Genomic DNA, 19,818 nt, shown 5'->3' on the forward strand with positions numbered 1-19,818 from the left:
TATGTACTGAAAGTATAAAATGAATTGTATATACAACAAAACTGGAAAAACTTTGTTGATTTCTTAATTTAGCCTTTGTTGATTAAAGAAGTTTTTTTAAAATAAAAACATTGATGATATAACAGAAAATAGCTTAATTCAGAAAAGATACAAGTTTAAAATTGAATTGATGTTTTTACTTTCATGATAAATTTTATGCACTCGGCTCTAGGCTAGGTGATCCCACACTATGTCTTCACTTTAGGCCTGTTATACCAACACTCACTAAACTTATAAGGCTTCACGGCACCCCCCCTCATGATCCCACTAAAATTGTAATGGGCAGACAGTAATTGAACTATTCTATCTGGGTAAATACATTTTGCTTTTTATGACTCCTCCCATTTCAAGAAATCAAGCGTGACATGACACACTGTTCTTTATATAGGTTAGAAAAGCAAAAGTACCTATCTCCAGTGATGGGCAAAAGTTTAAGTTAATCAATAAATTTCAATTATTTCATGGGCTTTAAAAAGTTTAAATGTGTTGCACTCTTAGTTTCACTCAGAGCCAAAGCTCTGAGCTATTTATACCGCCCACCAAAAAAAGTAATTGTTGAGCACTTCAGTCATGCTAAGAGCCACTCCACTATAACATACGGTAAATCTACATTTTTATTCTTTAAGTTACGTCACATTTAAAATATGAATGATAGTGTGATTAATTCCTAACAATTCCTAGTATAGAATATCCAGCTTGAAAAATAAAATTTGGTATCAGCATTATTCATGTCTGTTCTCCTGTCATTTGAAAAGTAAAAGTTGAGCTTTGTCTGTGTGCACAGCTATTAAAACAGCAAACAGACACCTTGGTGTGCAATATGTATACAAGATATATCACAACCTATTAGTATGTGAAGTAGTTTGGCTTTTTTAAAGCAAATAGTGAAACTTCAAACAAATTAAACAGTTTTCATGGATGACATATCTGCATTATAAATAACTAGAAATAGAGGGGAAGCAAGTTATTTCTACTTAGAAGACATTGCTGGAATGTTAAAAAAAATTAAAAATTACTATGCTAAAGTATTTCTTTTTAACTATATTTTCTAAGTTTACTTTTTCCTCAAAATTTTTTAAGCAAAGAGGTTTCAATAACAAAAAACTTAGTTTTGTTTCTTTTAGTCCATGAAGTTTGATGTTAATACTCACTTTGTTGTATCGTTCTTGGGGTACCAGCTCCAAGATGATCGGTTCCATAGTTGTTACATTACCAAATCTAACTTCAGGGATGTATAGAGCACAGACAACGTGGGCCCAGCCTTAAAGATAACAATGAAAAAAATCATAGGGATGCAATCTGTATATTTCATTTCAAAGAATTATGTGTATCTAAAATAATTTAGCCTAGTGCACAAAAGACACCATGCTTGAAGAAAATTTCAATTCCTTCTTAGTTAATCAGTACATACTAGTCAAGTTCTTTCCACAAAGATTTATATTTATTACATATTTAGTTCACAATAATGATCTTCTTTTGCCCCAACACCTCATAACTTTTTCAGTTTTTCTATCAATTCTGGAGGGGGAGATTATACAACATGTACTTGAGCTGACTTCTTAAACTGACATTATCTTGGTTTCACAGTATCTAGCAATACAGATTTTAAGTCTGATGTCCATATAACTTGAAATATCTAATATAATTTTGCAACTAATTTTTCATTGTATTTTCAAATACATTATAAAAATGACTAAACATATATATAGTACTATACTTCTTGTACCTTTAATATACTGTAATATTTCCATTACTTATAAGATAATAATTTTTACAGACAACATGGGACATATTGGTCCATCTAGGCTGCCCCATCCTCTAAACTAAACTAAAACTATTAAATGAAAAAAATAATAAAACCTTAAAATCAGCCCTTATCATTCATGTAATTACCACGTTTTCTCTTAGACTCACTTAAATTTACTGCCTCTACAACATCTGAAGGCAACCCATTCCAAAGGCTAATCACCCTGTTAGCAAAATGAAACTGTCTTAGCTGAAGGTGACCCCTACCTTGCCAAAACTTATATTTGTGTAACCTAGTCTTATTATTCTCACGTTAAACATGAAAAAAGATGATGCATCAACACTATCAATTCCCTTAACAATCTTAAACACCTCAATCATATCCCTCACAACTCTTCTTTTTTCAAGAAAAAAACAATTTCAGATGTAATAACCTCTCCTTATATGACAACCCCTCCATCCCAGGCACCATTCTAGTAGCCCTCCTCAGAACCATTTCCAACAATGCAATGTCTTTCCTAAGGTAAGGAGCCCAAGACTAAACACAATACTCCAAATGTGGCCTTACGAGTGACCTATATAATGATATTATAACCTCTTTAGACTTGCATTCAATATTTGTGTAGATACAACCTAAAATCCTATTTGCTCTACCACTAGCAACAGCACACTGCTTGAATGGCTTAAGAGACTGATCAACCACTACACCAAGATCCTTTTCTTCCATAACACTGTTAAGGTTATTCCCAACAAACAAAAGTATACTTATAATTCAAATTATTATATATATATATATATTATAACACTTTTATAAAAATAGTTGCACCTCTCCATAATTAATCATATTTTGTAAAGTTGGAAGAGTTACCACACACTGCATATAAACTTCATACTGAGAAATAAGATCTAAGTAACCACAGAACACTTATATTTCTGTTCACAAATTAATGTGAGTTGAAGAAAGTTCTGTAAACCAACCATGTTGGAAACATTTTCTTACACTCAAGTAATATTACAATACTTTACCTAACAGCTGGCATGACAGTGTACACTTAATACCATCTATAAAAGAGGAAATTCTGTTCTTGAAGCACACGTTATGAAGAATTAAAACAATAATTCATACTTCACACTTTTTATTGATAGCTGAAATTACTGTTCACGTTGTCAGACTGGATGGTAATCAGAGTATATATGCTTTATCATTTTGATACCTAGCTGAACTTGAATCTTAAAGTCTTCCTCTCCAAATATTTCAAAGTCAATAACATACAATCAAAAAATTTTAAATCTTTGTATAAACATTTTAAAGTAAGTTTTATCCTTTACTTAAAACTCACTGGCTTCACTTTCATTTAGATTCTGTTTAAATTAATATAACTCTTCATATCTATGCTTAAAACTGAAACTACAGTTGACTTTTTGGATCCACAAGAACTAAATACCATGAGTTACTTTCTGAACCATTACCTTACACATATATACGAGACAGGCTATAAACAGACAAGACTCACAGTGAAATACAGTATGTGTATTATTCAATAAAATTCTGAAGTAAAATATTTTCTACATCACATTTATTACCAAAATATGACTGAAATTTTAAGAGAAAATTAAAGCACTTTGTTTTCCTGTTATTAATAAGATCTACTATGAACTATATTTGCTAGTTAAGACATTTAATTTATTCACAGTTTGTGTATTTATAATTGGACAAAACTTGTGGACAGAGAATGGTACAAAAATGACAGTGTTACAAAGGCTTACCTCCATTATCTGTTCTCTTTAGTGCACCATCTTTAGAAGGACAGAGTTCACACCGCTGAAGAGAAAATGCAATATTAATTGAATGTACATGCATTTGAAGAATTTGTATACATAAAATATTTCAATTAGCTTAAATCAAGCCTGACCTTTTTTTTCTTTTATAGACCTACTAGCACCAATAATACAGGAATCTTTCATGAAATTAAAACTTAACTTGTATACGACGACAACTTAATAAGAAGTTGGTTTATTAGGACATTAGGCCTTTGCTTCAATAGATACTGTAAAAACCAATGACTTAAACCATCAGATATCCTAACAACTCGTCCACTGCCAATTGCAATACCTTTAAATTTCACAAAACACTGTCACCAAGACAGCTACAAAAAGTCTCTCTGTAGTCTCATCTAAAAATCTTCACTTACAAGTGTCCTAGCTGGCACTTAGGCTGGCAGGACAAAGTGATATTTGTGCTGCCAGCCAGTTGCTTTCCTTCTAGTCCACAGTTCAAATTAGTGACAGTAACAGATAGTCTGAATACCTTTGCCATAACAAAGATAGATTGAACAAGTCTGGTTGAAATGGGAATTAATTCTGAGACCCTCAAATCACGACCCCCTCATATCACTAAAGCTGAATAAACTTTGGCAGAGTCCGGATAGCCCATTATGAAGCTTTGTGCATAACAATAAATATAACAGCTCTCTGAATTCTTCCCCGATTATAAAACCCTCATATGAAACCACAACTCATATTAATATTAAAACTACTGTCTTTAATGGTTCTCTTCTGTAGCACATTATAATTTTGAATTCTTACAGGTTTGAGATTATGAAAATTATGCATACTCCATACTGTTATTTTGAGACAACAAAATATATTAAATATATTCTAAATAGCATTATATATATTAAAATACTATGTCTTGTAGGCAACAAAACCTAAAATACAATAGCTCTAGATGGACGATCAGTGGAATTAGTTATAACCACCAAGCTCATTAATGGATTACACTCAACTAATCAACTATTCTCCCATGAGACTAGGATAGCTGGAATGATCAAAAACTATAATATCAGAAATATTAATTTTGATTATTTTCTTCAGTTGTGACTCTAATCAATTAAGCTGAACAACCTTGAATTAATCAAAAATGATAAAGAGAAATCATAATGGCAATATTTTGAACACTTGGATAGTTAGAATAATAAAAAACAATAATACTCAGAAAGCCTAAATTCACTTAGGTAATTATTTTTGTGACAATTAATTATTTTACACAATACTAATTAATACAATTGATGCTCAGAAGCAACCAACTATATTGATTAATCACCAGCTCTACCATTGAGATACATGCCTCAAAATTATGTAATAATGTCAAAAACATAGAAATTTTCCCTGTGAAAATAAAAAAACTGAAATGTAGTAGAATGTTAATGAAAACTTTACCTGTCCTTCTAACAAATTATTAATTACCTTGACCACTTTGTCAACAGAGAACACTGTATAAATGTCAAAATTAATCCACAAAGCTCAACAAAAAACAACTTGTGCTTACGTTAATTCAGAACTAGCTCTCACCATACACAGATCAAATTACTTGGAACAGCTTCCCTGTTTTGTCAGATAAGCCTGAGTTTAATGACATTTTTACTGTCATCTATTACACAATAAAGTGTATCAAAATTCAAGAGCTCACAGTAAACAAACAGATGCCACTCAATTTGTATATATATTCCAGTACTCTATCTTGCTACAGATCATACTACCAAATTTATTACAAAATGTTAACGAGCTGCCAGGTACATACCACATCAGAGGTCATACCATGGTACCCTTCCTAACCTTAAGACATTATATTTCTTGCCATACCACTTAAACAAAGCTAAAACAGACATCACTTTGAACTTCTATTAAGAGAATATTTTCGTAGTACTTAAAAAACTTCACCCTTCTGTATAAAGCACCATACAGAATTTTTTTACATGTACATCAAGTAATCAGTTTATTTATTCTAACCAATCATGTATGAAGAGGTTGAATTTACCCGTATTGTCTTATTTTCTATCTAATGAAGATTCTAATATATTCATGTCAGAGATCTCCAAGTAAAGATAACACTCCCATATGTGAACAACATTACACAATATACACCCTTACATAGAGTACTTTTTTTTTTCATGGTATTAGCCCACATTTTTATTTCAATTCCTAAGTCTTATAATTGATCTTACTGTATATTGGAATGTTAACGAGTATATGTAAATATATTTTCAACATTTCTTTTATGATGCAGTTTTTGGTCATTATTCTCACTTTACAATTTTTGTTTTCCTCGTTCTCCTATTTGCACCTTTTTTTTTTCTTTTCCTTCCCGCTTCATATTAATTCTGAAATAACCGGGAAAGACCTCAGTCAGTGGTGTTTTAGCAATTTGTCAATCTTGAAATCTTTTCTCAGGTTTTAAGTAGCCAGGAAGTTACCCCTCTGCTTTAATCTGGTATCACATACATTTTATCTGTATCACATCACAGTGAGAATTATTTGCCTACAGCAATGATAATCCCCTCCCGTATAACTCCTCACAATTTCGTTTACGATATTAATAACCAATATTACTTAATAAGATCACTGTAGCCATGGTTTAACTAATTCTGAAACATCCCAAGAGACAATTTAAATTTTTAACCCCAAAGACCCGATACATTAATTCTAACTTGTGGTTTATTCCTAAAATATCCTGAAACTGCAACTTATTTAAATAATCTTACTGTAATTGATATGCAGTTTTAAAACAGCACTAAAAACAAATTTATGATGATAATTTAATCTTGTATTGTAACTTGAATTCATTAAATATTATCATTTCTTTAAGGATTTTTTTTATTCAGGTCTTTCTAATTTACTCCTATGTAATTCATCACTGACATTAACTGATATTGGTTCTACAGTATATTTAAGCCTTTGCATATGGGTTTGGACATTTTGACCTACCTTGTAACCAAGTGCATGTCATGATATTTTTAGTTACATTCAAAATTTAATTAAACAACTTTATTATCAAGATATATCAATAAAATTAGTATCAGAATGTAGAATGTAATCTTTATATTATCTAAGTTTCAATTTCAATTCAAAATATTGAAAATAAAATCTTAATCTTCATTTTTTTTTGCCAAGTGATATGCGAGAGCTCTCATTTCTTCCCCTTTTGGTTTATGTAAATTCAGCAGTATAGAATCTACACTTTCTAAGTAATGTAAGTACAATATATAAACAATAACAAGATTAAACATACAGTTTCAACATCTTAACTTCTCTGTTTGATAAAATATCAATAAATTTTACCAAACCACAACAAAACTCCCATCTATCCATCCTTAACTTCCAAGGCAGTTTTTCAAAACCACATATTCGTAATTGATGTATATGTTTATAAATCAACAGAAGGAGCTTATCTTTTATTTCAAGCTTGCAACCACCCTTTTGAATTTGACTCCATGAGAATTAACTGATGTGTATGTATAAGTGAAGCTGATGTTTGTAGTATTCAAAATGTTAACCTACTTATAGCTTAATTCAAAAGCCAGGTAAATTATAGTTGTTCTTAGACATTCTATTCTAGTGATTCATGTATAATTTATGTTCTAAAATACATATTTGAAATGTATTATAATTTATGTTTCAACAACAGAATAGTGCTAGGATTAGCTCAGTATGTTTCCGAGGGCAAACTTTCATGTGTCGGTCTCCAAGATTTTGTTAGTATTTTCCCACTGTGATATTTGGGAATGAATAAACTGTATGCCTACAAACCTGACTATATGTGAAAAGGTAATCAATTAAAATTGTGAATATATTAGAAAATTATCAATATCCCAGAATACTGTCTTCAAAAAAGAAGAAAAAAGTACTAATCACTTTATTTTCAAAATTCCATTTTACTGTATGATAATGATTAGCTACGGTTAGTGTTAGGGTAGAGAGAAAATGACAGATAAATACATAGTTTCACTGGAAAAAAACAAACTAAAAACTTTTTATATTCATTTAGAATGTTCTAGAGATTATGCAAGTGAAATACAAAAACTGAAAAGAAAATATTTAAGGGGACTTAAATCTTTTTGAACAGTGCCTACAATTCTCATATAGCTTCAATTGATTTATTGTGTTTCAAAAAATAGTCCCTTCTTTACTGCAGGAAAAAAAAGGCTGTGGGACCGTCGTTTTACAATGCCTTTTCTAGTACAGAAGGATTGGTTTAAGAATTAACATTTCCAATTGAAATAGTCACGTAACACTTCATTAGTGAAAATAGCCAGGTAAATTGACAATATTTTAACCAAGTAGTTTTGAAAATTTAGAACAATGTCTTATTTTCATAAATCACAAAACGTAGGTTTATTACACTGTACTCTGTCCTGTAAAAAATTAGTTGTTCACTGATTATAATAAATTGTGTAGAATTTATATTTTTAGTTCACATTAACAAGAGTTTAAAAACTTCACGTCATGATAGAAAATTATAAACATATTAAAATATTTACTTAACAGACTGGTTTCTCATTAATAAATGCTTTACAGAATTAAAGCTTCTTATGCTGATTCAGTACATGGTATTACTTTTGTTTAATAAAACAGAAATTATGTTGTTCATGTAACTTTGTTTTTATCTTATTTTGTGTGGTACCAACAAAATAAAAACAAGAAAGAAACAAACCACTCTTGCAGCACGTTCTTGAGATTCACATTTCCTGCAAAACCACGGACCTGTTGGTACCTGTACAATGCCATAACAGGCTGAAAAAAATCAGACAAAAATATTTGATTAGAAAGTTTATATTACATTAAAAAATTTTTTTAACAACTTTATAAAAGAAAGGAAACTTACAAGGGAATAAAAAATTATATTCATCTATATTAAAATCAGGGAATTAAGGTAGAATATGACATAAATCAACAACACAAATGAGCAATTTCCACATATAACAACCAACCAAAAAATTTAAAATTACAAAAAATCAACATTATGGATAATGCTTAAGAATGTTAAATTTAGTAGTTGGAAGTTAATGTTTTTGGAAACTGGACTACTAGTCTATCAGCAATAAAAACGTTTTATTAGTTACATCAAACTTAACATCTCCATCTAGGCATTTCTCAGCAAGTCTTGCAGTAGAAAAAAAAAGTCATATAATATCTATAAATTAAACATACTCAACTATATGTACAATGGATGGAAGTTAGATCTAAGTTGCACTCTTTTAAGACTGAATAACAAAAAAATTAAAGATCAAGAATTAACTAATAGTTAACTGGAGATTACAGTACATGCTTGACTTATCCTACTTAAATATTTAACCTAATACACAGTAATCTAAGGAAATATTATAGTTTTTGAGCATGGATATCACTGAACTGTTGTTTTTGGGCATGGATAACACTAAACTGTTCTTTATTTTAACTTTACAATATAATAATTATTGTTTCCTTCTGCAAAGAAAGAAATATACAGAATAACTACTAAAAGTTATTATTCAATACAGTTCAATATGAATAATTTTAATGTATATTTCAAGTAACAGCAATGTTTTATAGAAATCTTTACATAAAAAAATTGAGAATTTTGATCCAATTTTTTGCTGTTCCCTAAAGGTTTCCAATTTCTTTGTTTGTATTTTAATGAACTATTAATAAAAAAAAAATCCATCTACTAGTGATGTATTACCTAACATAAGACCAGGTCTGAAAATTTCACTACTTTGGTTCTAGTCTAGTGTTTATATAACAATTCTTATTGTTAGAGAAATTTCAAACTGATTGCTAAATGAAAGTTTTTTAAAAGAATCTTTTCTAAAGAAATTGATCTAATCCCACTCTGATGGCAGCAGTAAGATGACAAAATGACTTCCTTGTTTAAAATGCCTTTGAAAAGAAACAGTTTTAGCATTAGATAACAGATTTTGGAATAAAACTTAATAAAAAAAAAAAAAGATTCATTATTGCTTGAACATTATCAAAAATATTAATAATGCCATTCACATGTTTACTTAAAGCTCAATGAATGTAATTTACTGTTATTGCTTTGGTGAAGCTAATGTATATGAGCATTGCATTCCACTAGCTGGAAAATGTTAATGATTTTATTTATTGTGGAAGGAGAAGCATGATACTCCTTTGCACTAGATGTTGATAAACTTTAGTCATTAGTGGAGAGTTTCAGAAACGTTACACTATACAACTTGTTTTACATAAGCATTATTAAGAAAAGTTATTTTTACTGCCTGTTAGGCCATTTAGAACATATAAATCAGACCAGAACTGACCTTAAACTTTACGCAAGGTATATATATATATATATATATAAGACTAAATAAATAAAATACTTGTAGTTAGTAAATTGTTATTAAGTAAATATGAGTATCTTCCATAAATAACATTAAAACAGAATGTGAAATTTTCACTTCAAATAATATTTTAAGCACTGAAATAAAATCCTTGAAAACTATTTGACGACTGGTGTTACATGCATACAGGTTCACAAAGTAGAAGTTACATTTCACACTATACCCAAGAGCAAATATTACATAATCTTAATAATAATTAAATACTGTAAGGTTCAGTAATACCAATAATACATTTGTCTTTCACAAAAACAACAACTAAAACTATATTCCAACACCCAATAGGTACGACTAATTAAAAAAATTTCTGTGTCCAAACTTACAAAAGCAATGCTTAAGTAACAAGTTGCTTAATCAGTACATGTACTTCATTAATTGATTTTACTGCAAAATGTCAAACAGGCAACAGGCCTACGCCAGTAACAGTTACAGTAAATGCATGTGTGATATGACTTCCTTGAAGGATTAAGATTTGATAAATAATCAGTCAAAAACCATCTCCAACAAAAGCAATTATTGCACAAAAATAGTGTTCTGACATTTCGGCACAAGGGAACCATGCATGGAAAGAAATATGAATGCAATTTAAAACAGATTTGTTCCCAATGCTGCATGCCCTTACTACTCCCCTGCGAGTCAGTACTGTATATAAATAGATGGTATATTACATACACAAAATCTGACAACAGCATAAACAAGTCTTGCCTGTTCTTAGCTGGTAGTTAAATATAATGTCTTAATGTTCTGCATCCTGAAAAGTAAGTTTCATTATAATTTTGATTTGGTCTTTCTATTCAAATACCTTACGTATATATTGTAAATTATCACAGAAAATAAATCGTGAGATAGTCATTATTGTTCTACAGGTCAACATTATGAAGCACACAATAGGTAAAAATGTTCAGAAACAAACAACTGATGACTAATCTGTATTTTGTACCCTATACATGGCTCTGATGAAATCTCATTCATAATTACTTGTACACATTTTAGGTTTACTTACAACATAACAGAAATTATTGTGTTGAATACAGTAAAAAGACAACTCCTACAATGAAATTTGATTTGAAAACTTAATTTATAAGTAGAGGTCTAAAGTTATGTTCTTGTTTTTCACAGAACACAGAAAAATTGAGGAGACTGAATCCTAATCTTTAAAAACTGCTGAAGGGTTTTTATACAGAATAAATAACATGGTGTAATATTAAAACCACTTGGAAATGTAAATCTCTGTACAACATTTTGAACAGGTGTATTAAAGCTTCAGAAACCCGAATGAACTAAAAGTTTGATTTTGTTATATAATATAACAATACCATGAATATTAGAATAAAGGTTTGGAGAAAAGGTGGAAAACAAGTTATAAAATTTTAGATAAAAAAATTAAAACAGTGAAATAATAAATAATCAAGTTAAGTAGCACTTTGTGCTGTAAACATTAACAGCTTTATAAGCACAAATTAAGTAATGAAGAACAAACACAAATTTACAAAAATCTGAAGTTGATTAGTTTTGATGTACCACGTGTATCATTTTCAAGGGTATACTGAGTGTGTACAGCAACACGCTAGATGTCACTGTACAAACACACAGTATACACTTGAAAATGATACACATGGTACGTCGAAACTAATCAACTTCAGATTTTTGTAAATTTGTGTTTGTTCTTCATTACTTAATTTGGGCTTATAAAGCTGTTAATCCTTACGACATAATAAATGAATAAATACAGATAAAGTATTACACAAGATTTTAGAAAAATAATATTACCTTATATTGTTGAACTGTACTTATTCAACTATAACTTAATTCTCTTAAAATTAAGATTATCTTTGTTAATATTAATATTACAAAAAATTGGAAAATATAATTAATATTATTGTTAAGACAAAATGTCAACTTCTGATGTTCTAATTCAAAAGCAAAGAAAACACACATTGGTTGGGTATGATTCCTTTTTATCATTTTATTATTTTAATCAGTTGAAAAAAATCTGAAAATATCTTTGGTATCAGTTAATATATTACCTAAAAAATTATAAAATATATTATGCATATATGTCAATATATTCAAGATCCAGAATGGCAAGACATGTATGGTTGAGTACACTGACGTTACTTGAGCATCTGGAGCTCTAGCATAGAAATCGGTTAATTTTAGTGAGACAAGCAGTCAATAAATTTTTGGACTGTGGAGAGCTGATTTTTAATATACGCTCTTGTATGCTGAAGAAACTTGATGTTTGCACCCATCTTGTTAAAAACCGAGTGCAAGGTAATTACAAAAAATTAATAAATAAAATGTTTTCTGACAGTTTACTACGAGTCTTTCTCTTGGGACTCTTGTACATAGATCTTGGATTCTGGCCTTCTAGGCTAGTCCAGCAAAACCAGTGTATATTAATAGCTAATTTTCTTGTTTTGATATTAACACTTGATACATTAAAAATGAAAAGTAGTTCTAATGATGCAAACTGTTAGTCCACTGATGTATTAAAATTTTTATGGACATAAATTCTTAAGCCTTTGGTGCCCTTATAAAACATACCCACAAACACTTATTTAGAGGAATATGTCTAGTACTTAATGCTAATCCGTTCTCAAGCTAGTAAATGAGCTTAACAAAATATAAAAATGTCAATGTTAAAAAAATCCATAATTTAACCCAATTTTCATAAGTTTTTTTCAGTTAAACTTGTGTTTTATTCTAACCTTTTTATTATTACATGCTGATGATTCCAGCATGTAAATGACAATTAGGTCAGTATGTAATGCAGTATAGTAGACTATAAGTTATAGATGTTGGCATCATACCTAGATCTATACTGAAAAAAATATTAAAAACTGTCTTCACAGACATTCCACTCACAATAACTAAAGACATAACATGCTTTTACTATTTTTATTGCATACAATTCAAACAAATTTATATGACTATCAGATGTTTAGGAAATATTGGAAGACTATCAGATACACTATAAAAGTGTGAGTCTAAAAAAACATTCAAATTAAAAAAATAAACTATTCATTATTTATATATTTTTCTTAACTTTAGAAATGACTCAATAAATTATACATTTAATATTTTAAGATGTCTCATTTATAATAAACTTTCATAACACTGTGTTATTTAACCCAGTCATAATTCAGGAAATATAGGTAGTGCATACATAAATTATATATAGCTGGGTTCAATACAACTAAAATCTTGAGATTATAATATGCTAAGTCATTTTTATTATGGCAAATGACAAATCTTACTGGTTCATGCTTAAAGCTGAAATAATTTATGTCTATAGACCTAACTGAAAATAACACCTGCTTTAGCATTAGTTACAGTTAGACCTAACTGCTTTGACCAACAATAATACTGATATGACAGAACTTGTATGTACTGCGATTAAAAGTTTTAGTTGTCAGAAAGCATAAACATCACAGTGATGCAATTCAAAAATGTATAGTGAAAATGTTTAACAGACATTCTGTTAAATCCACATTTTTAATCACTTTATGAGAGAAAACTAAAAACAATATCCAACACCAGAAGTAAAGCCCAATAATTTCTCATCAGGTATAAAATAAAGTTTACATCCACTATTGTCACTATGGAAACAACTTTTGACACTTTCACATGTCCTCTTCAGTCCAACTTTTCTTTGTGAGAGAAACACAGTTTATTTTATAACAGTCATTCCAAGTACCTTTAGGGCATATGATGTGGATTCAGTTTATAGTGACCTTCTGAGATGTTGAAGTTCGGCAATTTTTGAACTAATAAACTTTCTACAATTCTTTTTGACTGAAGAGGACACAAGAAAGTGTCACAACAAATTCAAAATGCTAATCAATTAAATCAGAATAATTTTTAATAGATTTTTGAAAGTGTGTATGAAAAATAATGCATATATACCAGATTCATCAGAGTAGTAAAATAAGTTGAAGTTTAAACTCATTTTGATTGAAATTTAGTTATTCAAATTGATCAACAACTTATGTAATGTTAAAAATATTTGTACTATACTTAATATTTCTTTCTTACTTAATAATACTTAAAGCTAACTGATCCCAACTATTATACAACAGCGGGAAATTATAAAATTAATTAATTTGGGGTGACAAAAAAGTCATCTTACACTGAGTAGTCTATACAGGTTCAACTGAACTATGGTAACGAAATAACTGTCATGTATTTTGGTGAACATGATTGTGGATTTCAAAAGTGACCTTTCTACAAAAGTTCCTATGAACGTTCTTCTTAATGATTGTGTTTCTAAGCAGAATATTAAAACAAATACTGAAAATTTTACTAATTAACAATTTTAGTTTTAGGTAAGAAATAACAAATACAGAAATTTTCAAATGTAAAAGATGTGAAAAGCAGATTCATTTATAAAAAAAATCTACATAAAAACACTGGGACCAAGCAATTTTATGCAAAAAAGGAGAGAAAACACTATTTTTATAAAGCCAAAACTTGAACAGTTTGATTGATGATGTAGTGTGTAATTTTAGTTTGAATCTGTCTAAACTTTTATTGGATAGTACGGATGGCAACATTATATTTCTTTTTGGTTATTTTGATTATAAGTGATCAACTCAATAGCCCAAATTTTAAACATTAACGAGGACGCAGTTGCAAGAGATGAAGTGGGGAAACATTTGGAAAAAAGAGTGATTATTTTATAAGTAAATCTGATATTTTGCTACAACACGAGATAAAAAAAATGAAACTTTTGTTCTTAGTTCCCAGAAAAATAATTCTGAAACCATGAGATAATGTTTGTCATCACAGAATTGGAACAGTGAGTTAAACGGTGAAGTAAGATAAACTTGGCAAGATTAAATAAATTACTTTTAATTCAAGATAGGCTCTATGTATAATCTGTAATCACAATTTATATTTATTGCATTATATTATGATAACTTTGGCATGTTCTTTAATTAATGTTTTCTTTGTTAATTAAAGCAATATATAGTTATCTACCTTTTAAAAAAAAGCAAATAAAGTGTGCAAGATTTAAATTTAGATACACAGGAAATACAGAGATAATTACCAGATAACTAGTTAGCCAAGTGACAGCATGGCTAACTGGTTAACTAGTCATTGAAGCTCTTAGCCATCCATTGAATTAAAAATAACATGGCTTCCAGAATATTTATTTCTGATTTTCTCCATTATGTCTTCAGTAAGCTAGTTATATTTTATAATTCCTGTTATTTTAATCTTACTTTTAGGAACATGTTATTTTCTTTTTTGAAAGCTCATTGTGTTTGGATAATGATTTTTTGAAGCTACCTACTGTGATACATTATTTTTTACTGTCCACCTAAAGATAGTTAGGCCTAGCCTAATAATTTATCTAGATGAACAGCTGATGATACTTTTGCTTTTAAATGCAGGTACTTTTAGACACATTTGTATTATATTACTGTATCAAATCCTTATAACACTAAAAGTTTGAGGATGAGCCTCCTAAACTTTTCAAGCAAAACAGGATCAATCTTATGATTGTCTGTTGTAATAAGTCACTGGTCAAAAATTAACTAGTTCACGAAACTGATTTCCCACAATTATTTTCTAGTGAACTTTTACAGGTAAATTCTGGTGCCAATTATAGACATACTGGTTACAACAGGTAATTATCTCCTTACATAAGCTGCTAGTTAGGCCTCACTTGAAATACTGAGCACAGTTTATTAGAAATTGGTTCAGATGAGGGCAACTTGGATGATTCTAGGAATAGAAAGATTATCTTGTGAAGATAGATTAAGATCTCTTATTTTCTCTTGAGATACGTTTACAAGACTATCTGGAGAAAAATAAAATTAAGGCTACTGATTTCTTCAAGATGTATCCTAAAGACAATAGAATGAAAGGCCACAAACTTAAGATCTGGAAAAGATAAGCTAGGCTCCAGTTAAGGCAGTTTTAATTTTATGGAATGAGTTGCCATCAGCAGAAGTTAAAGCTGGTACTTTACAAGTTTAAAAGGGAAATCAACAAATGCTTGAAAAATAAAGTTTTTACTATTCTCTCTAGGGAGTAGTATGCAGAGACAACTTGGAAGGGACAAATGGTCGTTAATTATCCATATGTTATGTCCAATAATCATACCTAACCTTATCAGTATAGCAATCAAAAATAATTACAGAGTAATCTATCTTTTTTTAAATTTACAGTGTAAATAACTGACATACATAACTTCTTAGTTTTTCTATACTTCAGCTAAAACTAATGCAAATAAACCACACTTTATAACCATTTCATATCATATACTGGTGAGGAAGCAACTAGGTTAATATTTTTATTATAACTAGACCTAAATTGATACCAGTATTGCAATCTTAATAGACATATTTACATTCATGTTGAATAAATAAAGATTTACAGATGTAAAACTCTATCTAATTTGTTTTGATTGCTTATTTTTCATTGGATAGAAGAATGACTTTGATGGGTTAAAACACCATATTCTCGATGCTCTGCAAATGAAACCAAAACCCAATTACATCTAAAAACTAAGCTAAACACTCAAATGAAGTTTATCAACATCCATTTTTTTACCTTTCCACTGTATCAACATTCTTATCACACACAGATCACAATTCTCATACAGATAAAATGTTACATTTAGCCTCAATTTTACTTGTAATGGAAATATATTTTTTTCAAAATCATAAGCAAAATAGAAAATAGTTAGCTCAATTTTTCCCCAAAGTTTTATTTATCCAATGAATGGGAATTTTAACTTCACAATAAAGAGAGCAGACACTCTTGAACAGGGTTACCAGTTGCCCAGAGTGAAAAACTTGGGATATTCTTTATTCCATACAAAGTGACATTGTAACAGCTCTCAAGTTACAGCAACACCCTTGTTACCATTTGCTAAATAATGGTAGCCCTACTCTTTGTCATGATATAAAAGACCGTTTAGTGTAGGTAGTATTAATTAATTTACTTTATGAGATAATATTATATGATTGTTTTAATGTGTTTTTTATAACAAGAGAATTAAAAGCAGATGATACACTGATGTCAAGAATATAGAAATTTCTAGAAGGTGGAGAGACGATTAAGTGCTAAACATATAAATAGTGTGTGATGAGTGGAAAAAGCAGACAGACAGAGCAAACGAGAAACCAGAGAACGGGAAGTAGAAGTGAGGTTAGAAAACGAAAGTTAACCATTGTAGGAGCGGATAGCCTAATGGCTGATATGTTAAAGTGAGATTAACAGTCTTCTGACACCTTGTCTCATCAAAGGGTGTTCTAAAGCAATTGAACCTGCATGTGTGAACTTTGACAAAAAGCAGATGATTATTGGAAGTAGGTCTAAATACAAATAAGCAGCATAGTATAGGAAGTTCAGGATACAACTGCAGTTGAGGCAAAGTAAGTAAATTCTACACAAAATACTAGTGCGATAGAAATAGAGAAAGGTAGTTTAACTTGTCAACTAAAATGCTAAAGCAAATGAATAGGCCTAAGTGGACTTTTGACATGTAGAGAACTACAGATATAGTATTTATGATATAGTGTAAAGAATTTATTGTACCTATATAAAACTAGTTCTGATATATATATATTTTGAAAACAAGTGGAGTGTGTGCTGTTTATTCATTGTTGAATTTATTGCTAACAAGACACAGACACCTACTGTAGAAGAATCCTAAGCCCAACAACAACAACACAGTATAAATTTATATTTACTATACAAGTAAAAGCTTTTAACTGACAATTGGTGAACATAAACTAACATCTGAAACACCAAAGATATTCTACTGGATGTTTTTAATATAATTTTCATGAGGTATGTACAAAAGATCAAAAGAAATTTCTTTCTTTTTTTTCTTTTACAGAAGTTTTGTCATAATCTAATTTTTTGCTGAATGTAATAGTTTCTTAATGTTTTTATCACTAATTTTTGACATTTCTTTATCTACAGAGTAGATTTCAAATTCAAACTTTTTAAAATTAAAGCATGCTTTAAGCTTTCATTTCATATCAATGATATTTGAAATTGAGGTATTTTGTTAAGTTATATAATTTACAAGCATGATTACTTAAATAATTTTTATTAGAGTATAATAAACTCAGTAAAATACTCAGTTTTACTATTACTCATATTCAAAAGAATGTAAGATACAGCCAACACTAAAAAACTATGATCTTACATTAAAAGTTTATTATGTTTTCTCAGGGCCTATTTTATATTGCTCGATAGTATAACTACAAAATATACTAAAAAGAATGGCTTCCCCACTAATCTCAATGTTCTCCACTGGAATTTAGAAACTTGTGAAGTTGAAGCTTTGAAATCTTTAAAACTGTGTATAATCATTACAAGTCTGAACAGACATCCTTATATGCTAATTACCATTCATCTTCAAAGGTACAACAACTAAAAGTTCATGTTCAATTACCAACCATCTTACAAACAAGCTACTTGCTAATCCAATTAATTATGCATTTTCTGTAAACTTTGTAGTTATAAAAGCTAGATTAACCAGATGTGACCCATTAACAGGTTCCCCATTTGAAAACTCACCCATAAATGTGTGAAATCAATTTGGTAACACTATAATTTCAATGATATTTGCATGACAAAGGTCTCTGAATAGACAGGAAACCATGCAACATCCATGAGTTTACTTACTGTTTTTGTGGGTCAAGCCAGTTTGTAAGGTATACTATGTAAATGTATCTAAAACTGCCTCAAAACAAAACAGTGTTTGATATTGGCAAATATTCAAGTCAATAACAAATAATTTGCAAGTTCATTTCATATAAGTATGTTTTTTAATATCTGCTTTATATTGTATGTAATGTATATGATTATTTCCTTGTATTCTGTTTACATTTATGACTGATATATTGCTCATAGTTTTATGCTAAAGATGGAATATGCTTTTTTACCAAAACATTCATATGAAATGTTCTCTTCAACTACAACAGTAGTTTTTCTCACCTGTGATTATTAAATTTTTAAGTGCAGTCATTTCTATCACTATTTATTAGTGTAATTTGTTCATGCCTATTTTGTGGTAGCCATTCTTGTACACTTTTAATTTTATATCCACGTTTCCAGTTGTAACTTGCAAGCATTTTTAACAGTAGATTGTACAACCTACGGCAGGATAGTACCACTACATCATCAGTGGTAACAGTGTGTGTGTAACCTATGTACTACTGGATTTGGTTGTCATGCTTTTATTACCACTAAACTAGTAATACACGACTCACACGAGTTGACTCGAACTTAAACTAGACTTCAGTCATGTAAACATTGAAACACATCCTTAAAAGGCTTAATAATTCTACTTGCAGCAAACATATAAACAATAATATAGTTTCATACTCTTTAATTTGTCTCTAATATGAGTCTGTTAATTACTTTAAGTGAGGGTTTGATTTAAAATGTGAATATTAAAAGTATAATCTAAGTTAGGCCTAACAGTAACATTAGGTTAGTGTCATCTTGTCAATGCCAGACCTTGGTGAACGGCCACATTGCAGCCCTGCCCATCGCAATATACTAGCGGATTCTCCGCCCAACCGCGTTCATCAGAACAAACACAACAACCCCCAACCATCTCCTTCATGTTGACCCGTTCTTCAGCTGACTTTTGATGAATGTCGGAAATCCGAAGGAGGGCAGGCTGTTGCTGCTTCACATTTCGACAACTCATTCACACACTCGGTTTTGTCTCTTTCTGATATTTATTATAACCATTAATTTATCATTAATCCACCACACATCTTTCTTAAAATCAAAATAGCGGGAACTAAGCTTGCGCCAAATTACTCGGGATTGTGGGAGCCGACAATAACTTCTAGCTTTACCGCTAGATGTCCCCCAA

The 19,818-nt window shown here is 29.9% G+C and overlaps 1 protein-coding gene across 2 annotated transcripts in view; it reads right to left on the reverse strand.

The window, feature by feature from the left end:
* LOC106478390 (protein AF-10-like) overlaps nucleotides 1-19,771 on the reverse strand; it is a 54,224-nt gene extending 34,453 nt beyond the window's left edge. For both annotated transcript variants that reach the window (XM_013938932.2, XM_022381982.1), the window contains exons 1-4: nucleotides 19,452-19,771; nucleotides 8,276-8,355; nucleotides 3,553-3,607; nucleotides 1,191-1,300 (exon numbers count right to left, since the gene is read on the reverse strand). In XM_013938932.2, the coding sequence (XP_013794386.1) occupies nucleotides 1,191-1,300; nucleotides 3,553-3,607; nucleotides 8,276-8,355; nucleotides 19,452-19,647 (441 nt within the window). In that variant the 5' untranslated portion in view covers nucleotides 19,648-19,771. The remainder of the gene's footprint in view (nucleotides 1-1,190; nucleotides 1,301-3,552; nucleotides 3,608-8,275; nucleotides 8,356-19,451) is intronic.
* Nucleotides 19,772-19,818: the final 47 nt, after the last annotated feature.

Source organism: Limulus polyphemus, unplaced genomic scaffold (genome assembly GCF_000517525.1).
Source record: "Limulus polyphemus unplaced genomic scaffold, Limulus_polyphemus-2.1.2 Scaffold207, whole genome shotgun sequence".
Lineage (NCBI taxonomy): Eukaryota > Metazoa > Arthropoda > Merostomata > Xiphosura > Limulidae > Limulus > Limulus polyphemus.